Source organism: Puntigrus tetrazona, chromosome 19 (genome assembly GCF_018831695.1).
Source record: "Puntigrus tetrazona isolate hp1 chromosome 19, ASM1883169v1, whole genome shotgun sequence".
In the NCBI taxonomy this organism is placed as follows: domain Eukaryota; kingdom Metazoa; phylum Chordata; class Actinopteri; order Cypriniformes; family Cyprinidae; genus Puntigrus; species Puntigrus tetrazona.
Genome location: NC_056717.1, coordinates 20,204,351 through 20,215,930, shown reverse-complemented (window position 1 = coordinate 20,215,930; position 11,580 = coordinate 20,204,351). Strand labels below are relative to the sequence as shown.

At 38.8% G+C, this 11,580-nt stretch overlaps 1 protein-coding gene across 1 annotated transcript; it reads right to left on the bottom strand.

Annotated features, from left to right (window-relative positions):
* Positions 1-3,454: 3,454 nt before the first annotated feature.
* On the bottom strand, positions 3,455-6,109 carry LOC122323930 (40S ribosomal protein S27). Its single transcript, XM_043218051.1, has 4 exons — positions 5,991-6,109; positions 5,286-5,394; positions 5,096-5,206; positions 3,455-3,691 (listed from the first exon to the last, which is right to left on the bottom strand). The coding sequence occupies exons 1-4, from the start codon at positions 5,994-5,996 to the stop codon at positions 3,663-3,665; spliced, it is 255 nt and encodes an 84-aa protein (XP_043073986.1). The 5' UTR covers positions 5,997-6,109; the 3' UTR covers positions 3,455-3,662.
* Positions 6,110-11,580: the final 5,471 nt, after the last annotated feature.

The window sequence follows — 11,580 nt, the reverse complement described above, 5'->3', positions numbered from 1 at the left end:
AAAGATCGTTAGGACGGCGCGTGCACTTCCGGCCTGCGTCGCGCTACGCAACGTGGTCTGTGGGATATTTTCTAACCTTTGTGAATTATTATTAATGATGTTTTATTTTATTTTTTTACAATTATACAAATGTTTTGCATTAATTCACAGTTTATAATGAGCATTATAATCAGCTATGGCATTTAAATACAGTAGCAAATATATCTTTTAAGTAACATGGGCAAGCAATATATTGTGAAAAAGAATGTTAGTTCAACAGGAAACTGTCAGCTAACGTCCCTGGCCTATGTCTGCGTCCAGAGGAGTGATAAGCAAGCTGCATGCTTGAGAGTTGAGAGGGCCGGGGGTCGTGTATGTCTTTCTTCAGGTTCTACGGGTCACAGATGGAATGAGGAGGTCAGCTTTCCTGAAAAGAGGATACAACACCGAATGAGGCAATGGAGTCAGATAACTGAAGAGAGACGACGATAAATATTGAGAACCGCTGGAGTGTGAGCGCACTTTTCTGTGTGAATGAACTCAGCAGCTGATGTTTGCATTATATGCATCCGTCGAATAAATAATTTGAAAAAAAAACAGGTCACATTTAGCAAAAATTTGAACATCACAACATTGCAAAAGTAATAACAACAACAACAACAGCCATCATTTATTCTGTGTTGGGAAACTGCCATGTGAAATTGTTCGCTCGGATAGCACTTTTAGGCTAGCTGGGGCAAAATTTGGAGGAATGTTGTTGTTCTAGCTTGCATGTGGATTCACAGCGATTTACACGTTTTAGTATCTGTGACTCCCGAAAGCTAGATGCAGTGTGGGCTTATTGCTTTTGTGAAATTGACCAAGTGTGCAAAAAAAATAAATAAATAAATTCGAAGGCGTACCGGAAAAGTCAAGCTCATGTTCAGGCGCGCTTGTGTGGGTTAATGGGATAAGGGAGATTATGGTGGAGGGGGTTTAATTGAGGAAGTGCTGGGATATGCAAGTGGCACACAGTAATGTGCTTAGTTAAACTCCTCCTCTCATTCGTCCTGACGAAGTGCTGAGACAGGGGCTGGGGAATGGGAAACCAGAGAGCGAGTGAGAGCCCTATAATAGATTACCCTATTACTACAGATGCCCTTCGGTAGCCTCTTCACACGGGGAGGGAGCCGAGGTGAGCGGAACCACAGTCAGGCATCTGGAGAGGCTTTCACACCCCACTGATCTCTGAGAGAAAGCCTAACAGCGGTATAACATATAGATATGTCATGGAAAACAAGCGTTTAATACATCAACTAAAGACAGCGGCATTGAAAATTATGATGGCGAGATGCCTGATTGTGTTTAGCGGGAGAGTTTCTTACCCGTCCGGGTTTTGTTTTTCTTTAAAAGAGGGCGCTTAAATGCTCTTAAACGTATGCGGAAACCTAAAGCCTGTCAGGAAAGGACTGGACTGTGAAAACCGGCCTTTTCATAACAGCATGGAGCCAAACCTGAATGGGAGTCTAGGGATTGTTGAGGTCGAGTTTACCCTTGAGAGCATCTCATTGTAAGGCAATGGCAACACTAAATAATGGCAACAATAAATATGAGGCCATTGTTCATGATTTACTCACCCTTCACTTGTTACAAACCTGTAGGAATTTATTTCTTCTGTTAACACAGGAGAAGACAAATCGAGGAACGTTAATGGTAGCCATGGATTCCGTGCTGATATGGAAAAAATATGGAAGTTACTGTAAGATGTTCGGTTATCCAATATATCAACAGGAGGGGGAAGCTCATACATATTTTAAACTTTTAGATGCCACGGACCACTACATATGTCCATCCTCATGTAAGGGACCCCCATCTTCAAATTTTAAGCAATCTACATAGTTTAATGTATAAATATCCAATATATTCTAGACAATTATCATTCATATTTTTAAAATATTATTTGGTCTCTATTAACCTACATTTTAACTCATAATAAGTAGCCTACTTTTAGAATATAATTATGTATTATTTCAATCAAATGTATATCTAGGATTTATTTTAATAAACGTAACTTTGTTTGCATTTAAATTAATAAATATATTAGTTAGTCCTGTGCAATATATTTGATTAGCAGAGCTTTTTTTTAATGATGAATAACAAGGCACTCAAAATGCATAGTTAAAACAGAAAAGGATATTTGCATAAACAAAAAGCCAAAGCAGGGTTACAGATTTTCTGACACTAGGTGGTCATTTCAGGAACTGCATTTGTACAGAACGGCTGAAGCTGGCCTCTTGTTGGAGTGCGGAGTGTGTGGTATTTAAACATATTCTTCATAATGGGAAAAATATCTATAGCATGACTGCATTGTTCCAAAACATGGTCCACAGGAGAACGCCATGATGTGAAGATAAATGAGCAGACTATATAATCTCTATATCTATGTATCTATCTAAGAGTTAAGTTTGGACTCTTGAAAGTAATCATGAGATGCTCCCGTGAGGCTGCAGTTTCATTCCCACAAGGCATCATTAGGCAGTCACAATTTGCAGTTGATTTGGTTAAGGAGGGACACAGACAATTTAGCCTACTGGTCTCATTCCTGGAGGGTAGAGAATACAATTGAATTGATTTCATCATATTATCACTCGGGGGCCACTGAAGATAGCAGTTCGACAGAGAAAAGCAATCAACTAATGATCTTGGAAACTAAATGACAGGACACCACTGCTTCCTGACAAAGGTTGCTATCTGTCAGTGTGCTGCGCTGTGAGATCTTAAACGCCGTGTAGGTGAGTTTGAATATACTCGCACAGACACATTACTACACTTCATGGCAGATTACTGACAGTTCATCTCACATACAGTAAGCTGACCACTTTTTTTTCGATGCATCTTTTCATATATCACTTTATCTTACGGTTTATCTCTCAGGTAACGATTATTAAAATGTCATTCACTGATGCTATTTGAACATTGTAATTCAACACACGGTGGGTTACCATGTTTAATAAACCCCACTGGGTCTTTGGTTCCTTGTCCTTGATAATGAATGTCATCTGTATGAGTATATTATGAATACTGGAAAGAAATGCCTTTTGAAAAGCTTTTCAGAAATCTTAATGCATTTTCACTGCACTGAGTTTTATTAAATCTATCCAGAGACTCAGTCTGAGGACTCTTAATACACATTTTTAGTGGATATTTTCATTTAGATTTGTATGGTTTTCTTTGAGCAATATTTCAATTCCTAATGGAATGTATACTTCTATTCAGCAAGGACACAATCAAAAATGACACTAGAAAGACTTCACTGTTTAAATTATATTAGCATTAATTGTAGTGGGTTTCTTGAGCACCATACTAGATTAAATTTTTTTTTTTTCTTCTTTTGAAATTTGGTATGGGTTGAATAGTTGAAATGGTCAGTTTTCTGATATGCAAGCACCCGTGTGGATGAAACGTGATATTTTGAACAAAAACATTACAACGTTAATGTAGCCCAAACATTTTATTGAGACTGAGACAGAGAGAAAAAGAGACACTAGGTTGGAGGGTGTTCCTGTCAGTTCTTCAGCCCTCTGCGGGTGATTGGATCTACTTCATCTCTTGCTTGTGATAATCAGGCAGCTGTCACTGAGGCTGGTCCGTCTCCTCCCTCTCTCTCTTTCCCTCTCTATCCAATGAAGCATCCAGAAAACATCTTAATGCTGCTTCCTTCTGAAGGAACACCCTGGAGAAATCAAAATAAAAATAGAGGTTGTTATCTCAAACAACAGCTAAGCTCATTAACAACAAATGCATGAATGTCACCCCACAGTGACTTCAAACATTTGGAAAAAAGCACACATTCTGTTTTTGCCTTTTTTTCTTTTTAAAAAAGTGAGCTTTCATTTGTGCATCAAAAAAAACAAAGACACTGGTTGAGCCAATGTTCAAATACGCAGGTCTAATAAATCTATTAAAAAGGATAATTAACAAACCAATATCTTATTTATAGTTGTCTATACATAAATGAAGTCACTTTAACATAAAAAAAAACTACATCCTTCACCTTTAAACAGACCAATGCATTTATTTGCTTATTGCAAATGAATATTTGCTCCTGCTAGCAAAAACCACGTTTAGTGGTCCAAAGCCGCACAATGACGTCAATCATCCATATGAAATATAGCTGAACATCTGTTAACATCTGAATCAGAAAGACTATAATATGCTGTAGACCTGTCACAACAATGAATATATTATGAATGTTCAGAAAACCTCTGAATTGCTGCAAGAGTCACAGATTATGAACGAATCGGTTTATCAGCTTTGTATCAAGTGATGGCTAAATTCCCAATGATGACTGCGAATGCTGTCATACTCGATGAGGAATTACTTGAATCTATCATAAACTGAAGTCAGAGCAAAATAATGTTTGCACCAGTCAGCAGCTACAGACAAACTACTATCTGCAGAGTTCATTTCAGTGATATTCAGAATACAGTGCTAGTGTTTATCTACGTGGCAGCATCACAGAGCTTCCAGCATCAGAAGTACAACTCAGTGTAAGCAAAAACACAAATTTCCATTCAAATGACTGCACTAAATTACAATATCCATCCACTGCAAAATTATGACTTGAATCAGCTAATGAATATCAATGAGTGCTCAAAAATCTCCTTTTCAAACGGTCGGCTAGGTTTATGCATCATTACTTGCATCCACAGGCGGCATACAATTACCATTCTTCTTCAACATCTTCATTCAACATTTTTCCTTTATTATTATTATTTACATTATTATATCACTATTGTAACTATACTATTGTACTGCAAAAAAAGCATTTAATTCCAAATCTATTTACAGAACAGTACAATTAAAATATATATGGAAGCTCTAGTATCAAAACCATTGAAGATATTTGATAGAAATACATGCATTTTAAAAAGCATTTCAAACTATTATTTGTGTTTTTTATGTCAGATTTTTGGCACATCCCTGATTCTTTATATATACATACACACACACACACACACACACACATATATATAACTTCAATAACTCTATGGCTACCAAACTGCTTACAGTTTTATTTCTCCATTTCACTGTTGCACCTACACACACCTGAGACTGAGCAAAAACACAAACAAACCTTCTGTGAGTCGAGCTTTGCCTCCGGTGGGCTGACACAGGACGGTTGAGCAACCGACACAAAGCACGACTGTCTGTGCGTGGCTGAACACCGTTGTGATCTTATAACATCCTGAAAACAAGAGAAGCACGATTAAGGCCATTTTGACGAGACCCATCCAATTATCCAGAGACGCGTGAAGGACGCTCACCTGGACACTTGACATCCATGAAATAAGAATTGGGACTCTGTACGAGACGCTTCTTCTTGTGCCTCCTCCTCTCCTCCTCGGGGGTCGGGTGCAGCAAGTCTTTTGCGAGCTATTTACATAAACAACATGATTCTACATGAGAAAACTGCCATTAAACACTTTTTTGATCAGCACCTTCACACAAACATCCATCTTATTAGGAGAGCTGCCTATCCAGACAGCATTACTGTAGCATGTCTTAAATATTGTCTAGGTAGGTAGATAATAATGTTTTGATGGAGCCACGCAGAAAGCTTTGCCATTTTCAGTTAATTCTGGCATCGCCAGAAAGCCTCACGACATCCATTTTCAGTCTTAAAGCGATTGCTTGTCTCAAGCGGAGGCGTGAACACAGTTTAACCGCTTTAGAGTATAGTATCACAATATCAGATTATAAAAACGCACGGGCACTTAATCGTGCGTCACATTACTGTTAAACGTCCATGTTTTGTTCTATGCGCGCCGCCATCTTGATGCAGGGCGCGAATCCACGCCGCCGAACCATTCGAGACTCAACGCTTATTTTTACGTTCATCTTCTAGTTTACGTGACAAGGCGTACATTAAGGCCGACCGTAAGGGTACGTTCTTGAACGCGTTCCGATATCTAGGTCTCAATGTCATGTAAGTGGTGTATATGGACATGTTTTTGCTCTCTAGTACTCACTGGCATGTTGGCGAAGATTAAGCCGCTGCCAGAAAGGAAGTTCCAGGCGGAAACAGACGAATATCATCCGACGAGCGAGGCGGGGAGCGGAAGTGAGGCATCGGACGTAGATCGCAGACATGTTAGTAGAGGCAGAGGAGGCCAATAACGGTGATAAAACATCGTTGTTATGATGGCTTTATGTAAGACTGTAGTTTTTATCAGCCTGTTTATTTATTAGGCTATCTATCTAAATATCTTGATATTGTTCTGATATTGTTTGTACAAATAATCGATTAGAAAACACGTTAAACATAAACTGGTTTAACGTGTCCTGCATATATGTTGGAAAGATAGCTAAACATACGTTTTTTTTGTATGTTTTTTAAAATTAATTTTGTTATTAATTCCTGCTAGGAGTGTTACATAAGCAAAAATATATCAAAAACTACCACGAACTAGGATTTAACTTTTTTACTTGGTTTTATTTTAGTTTTTTTGGACAATAATAATAGGCTATAAAAATATTCTGGTGCATGATTATTGCGCTCATTCAGATATCGTTTAAGCCTCAAAGCACCGTGATATTACTATTTAATACCATGGTTTTTTTTGTATACGTTGTTTTCTGGCTTTTCATTTTAGATTCTACAGTCGTTTTTATAACAGATGCATAAATTCATAGGTTTTTCTGTTACATAAGTGTGTGAATTGTAATGAATTGTGCAGAATATGCAGCTGGTGATGGGAAGGTTCTTCTTAGGTGGAGGGCCTTCTCGAGTACGCTAACGTTCACAGAGTGAGCAGAACCCAGGAGGTGGAATCAAGACTGCTCACTTCCAGCTAATCGTGAGAGACAAGTGTCTGCAGATGTGCCCATCCAGAGACTTCAGGCATCCGGGAAGCATCATGGTTCACTGCGAGTGCTGTAGCAGCTCCTGATCAGCATTCCACTACAGACAGTTGATCTATAGGGGATCAGGGCCAATTTGCCTACAATAGAATAATGAGTTGTCTGATAGGATCCTGCTGGCTACAAGCCCAGGGTTTACAAATGTAAAAGAATGTTCAGTATGATGCATTGGGCGCTTAAAAATAATTGCCCATTATTCTGGTCTGATTATCTCTAATACATATCATCGAGTTTATTCAAAACAACCAGAGTTAAATAGACCAGGTGTGTTTAATCAAATAAGTGCATTGTGGTCAGGTTATTTACTGAAAATGACTCCTTTAATCTTCAAACGATCTCTAGTACATGTCTAGACTCAAATGGCTGAAATGGTAGAGTGCCTCGCAGTACGTGAGACAGTTTGATCAATGCCTGTCTATCAGCAGAGCTAAAATCCCTACGCAGACAGTGGAAGTCTGCTTATCTTATAAATAAATAAATTATCAGACATTTGATAAAACGTACAAATGTGTTAACATAGAATCCCTTTATGTACTGCTTCCCGTCAAATACCTGTTGTGTTTTGTTAGGAGATCATCAGCAGTTCTTCTTTGGCTTTATATGTAATATTTCCGTTTACACAATTTAGCAAAATCAATACAATACTGAGTCTAATATATATAATATACCGCAACGTTAACTTCTTATTATTGAATTGTTGTATATAAATATTACATTCGCAACTGGCCAGTGTTCAAATATCACGTCCTGTAACCCTAGAAGAGCGATTACTTATAGGCTGTCAAAAGAAAATCACATTAAAGAGGAAAAAAACAAAATCACTCACCAACTTTCAAAGCTGCTACAACTTATGTATGCGAGCTCATTGATAGAAATGACTAAAAATTATTTTCAAATGTCGTGAAAAAAAAGTGAAACCCAAATTTCTAGAAAAAAAATAATGCTTAGGTAAAGTAGCCTGCATATACTCAAAAAGTGTTTAGAAGTAGCCTATAGCATATATTGCCCAATTCTTCAAAACTAAAATACGAACATAAGATGAAGATGAGACCCGACGCTAGACCCATAGATTTGACAAATGACCAAATGTCTATCAACCTTTTTCAAACTAAACGTGCATACCCTTGTCTACACCACGGTCTTAAAATACTGACAACATGTTTTGTATCACATTAAAATAAAGAGATTTCAAGCAGCCTATTCTACTTATGTTTGCATGTCGAAATTAATCGCAGTTTTAAAATGCATCGCAAGAGTTTCTAATTGAAGATTGCGTGATAACAAACGGAGATCACTTCCTTGAAGTGTCCATAGCACGTTCCCTTCGGTGACGGACTTATGGAAGGGCCCTTCGTGAAGAGATTCAGTCCCTCACTTTCGTTTGGAACGTCCCTATAAATGGCGTCACCTTCTCGAAGCACTCCTGAGAGTGAACGAAAAAGCTGTTTGGAATTCGGTAGTTAGGAAGCGTTTATCTAGGGGTCTAGGGGTATGATTCTCGCTTAGGGCGCGAGAGGTCCCGGGTTCAAATCCCGGACAAGCCCGCAGTTTTAGCACTAAAAGCCAAAAACCTACTATAACTATTTCATTGCGTGTCTCGTCACGTACCGAAGCCCAAGGCGCCTGTCAGACGTCGCGAAGTGTGGTAGGTAGGCTACGTTATTGTGCAAAATAATATCACCTACAGCTCTGAAAATCCCCTTGTGTTTATTTACGCTTCAAAATAGCAGGTAGTGTTGTAGCAACCTGATTTTACTCCCTGTATTATTCCCTTTGGTAGGAAACGGCCTCCTATGAATTTAAATCCAATGCAAGAAGTGTGAATGTAATGCAAAAAGAAGACAGGACACAAAATTATATCGCAGTGTGCTGTAATATGAATGCATTCCAATAAACGTCTACATTCTTGTTCAAACATTTGGCTATAACTGCATAATCAATGTATTTGTATTTTATTTGTCGCTGACCTCACTTCATGTTTGAAATGATGCAATAATATCACGGTCATCTGAATAGTTTGTGATTGCGTAACGCGGAGTCTCCCATTCTGAACACAGACATTTTCATAAGAATCCTTTGTGTTGGTTTGGCAAGATCGGATATCAGTTATTTATCTGCTCCTCCTGGTAGGTGGAGGTGGAAATGGCTCCGTACGGATCCACGACAGTTTGAGCGCAACGCACAACGGTGACCAATAAGAAAAGGCAGAGAAGAAGGAGAAAAAAGAGGGCAAAACCCAAATCCACATCGATCTCCAGCCATGATGACGCTGGTGGCGCTGGCTGGTCCATCTGCGTCGCTCAATTAAAGACCCACCGGGCCTTTTAGTTATAGTCTGTGCCAATGTTTAATGGATCGTTCTCCCACAAGGAAATTGAGATGTTATCCACCCTACCTGCGTTATTGTTTCCTTGAAATGGAGTCAAAATCCTTTTGTGGAACTTGGACAGGGTACAATGGCAATCCCTCTGGCAAACGTGTTTTTTTGACAGGAGAGCCTCAGCGTGGCCTTGCGAATCGGATCCTAGAATACGAGAATGGTTGCTTACGGCGTATGAAGCCACATCAGCCTGATTAAAAAAGGAGCATCATTATCAAATTGAAACAGTAACATCATACATGCTTTGTAACTAAATATTAACAGCCCACGTTTGATGTCAAATTAATCAAGGCATGATTTAAGGCATGATGAATTATGAATCAACTGAAATATAAATACACTTGACCGGCTCCGTTCCCATTACTTCATCAAGACAACGTAAGACACGGAGGAAATATTCATGCTAAAGGGTAGGATACCATCATAGGGTGCAGCTTTTGGTTACATTGTCTGTTTTCTATACTGTAGCATTGCATGAAGAACATGTCATAAAATCACCTGGAGAAATCTTTTACACTGATCCTGTGGACTCATGACTAGATTTTCACCAAAAACGGTTAAGTGAACTCAAATTTAAGAAAAAAAGTCATATAGGTTTAAAATGTAGATTTATGCGTAATCTGAAAGCTGAACAAACACGCTTTCCCTTGATGTAGATTTGGATACAACGGAGATACAACTATTTGAAAATCTGGAATCGGAAAGCGTAAATATGAAGAAAAATGCCAAATTAAGTCCTTAGAAAATGCATATTATTGATCAAAAATATCTTTCTTCAAATTTTTAAGATTTCCCCAAAGATTTTGAGTAAAGCTGCTTTCCTTAAATACCTCCTGAAGCGAACCGAAGAGTTTTTGTAAGACTTTTACGGGCATCCATATATGTCACTTTATAAACCGTCATCTCCAGCTTCTGCTAATTGTTTTGTGCAAGTTCACAAGTGGATGAAAGCGGTAGAAATATGCTAGTCTTGCGAGAACCAAGATTTGTTTACAAAAAAGAAAAACCTCTCCTCTTAGAAGAGTCCTCTGACATAAATTTTAAACAAATCTTCGTTTTGCGCAATTTTCACATCAACATTTTTCTTACAAAACCACATGGATCTGCGTCAATGAAGTTCTTCAATAACACCCCAGTGCCATGTGGCATACTTTTTTGTGATAGGTGCACTTTATTGGACTTTTGGACTATTGAATAACTCATTCACTGCCATTATAAGGTTCGGACATTTTAAGTTCTTTTAAGTTTTTATTCAAGTCCCACTGGATGCAAAAATCCCCATAACAAGGCAGGATAACTAAAATGGTGCCTCAAAAGTGACTAAAGAAGTGATAGACTGAACAAGTATTTAATATTTATGTACATTATGAACTTTAACGCTTAACTTCTAAAGTTAAATTAAATGTAAATGTCTCCTAAATAGAATTTGGAGTTATATAGGCTAAACGTCCTTCATTCCCATCCTTCACAAACGTCTTCACCTCCGCACATGCATTATTTTCTCCTAAACCTCTCCTAGGCCTCTGGCTACATCTCTTTACCCATGCTAACCTCTACATGATACACCATCTCATCCCTCCCTCTGACAATCTTTCAAGCAAACATCTCTGTTCTTCAGGTTCACCTGGTCCACCTCCATCAAACAGAGCGTTTGCATATTTGTGGCCTCCTGCAGGCACCCAAGCCGTTATGAATAGTTTAACAGGAGTTGAATGACATTGTGTTGAGCCTGGCTGTGCCCTTAACCGAGAGCTGTGGTCCAGCCACCCGCCCAGTTCAAATGCGTCCGTAACTCAAGCAGGCCTCGGGCCAAAAAGGTAAAGAGTCCCACACGTCACAGCAAGAGAAAGGAGAAGGAAGGACAAAGAGGAACGTGACGGAGGACAGGAAGGAGAGAGAACGAGAGCAGAAACACAATACGCAACTGCAATTAAGTTCGCCACCAGGGGCGGCGTGAGGGGAAACTGAGTCAATGCAGGGAGGCCCTAGCTTTAATTTGATTGGCTGCCAGGACAGACAGGGGATAGAACAGTGATGTAGCAAAGACATCCCCTTCAGTTAACTGATGGCTTCTACACTCGCGTTCAGGAGAATGAACGGGACAGCAGGAAGCAATAGTTGAATAAAGTAGAGAGATGGGTGATTTCCAATACCCATATAAATAATGAACTATCCTAAAGAGATTTCATTAGGGTAACTAAATGAAGCTTAGCCTGTGCACAATTATTCTGATGCCCCATGGGGGTTGATCTCATTTCAGGGGCACTAGTTTAAATTATTTAATGTTGTTAATATTAAATTTAATAGAAAAATATTAT

Coding starts and splice junctions, on each gene's coding strand:
- LOC122323930 (XM_043218051.1), bottom strand. Junction 5,207..5,285: donor CATGGATGTCAAGTGTCCAG/GTGAGCGTCCTT, acceptor TCTTGTTTTCAG/GATGTTATAAGATCACAACG. Junction 3,692..5,095: donor CAAAGCTCGACTCACAGAAG/GTTTGTTTGTGT, acceptor TGATTTCTCCAG/GGTGTTCCTTCAGAAGGAAG.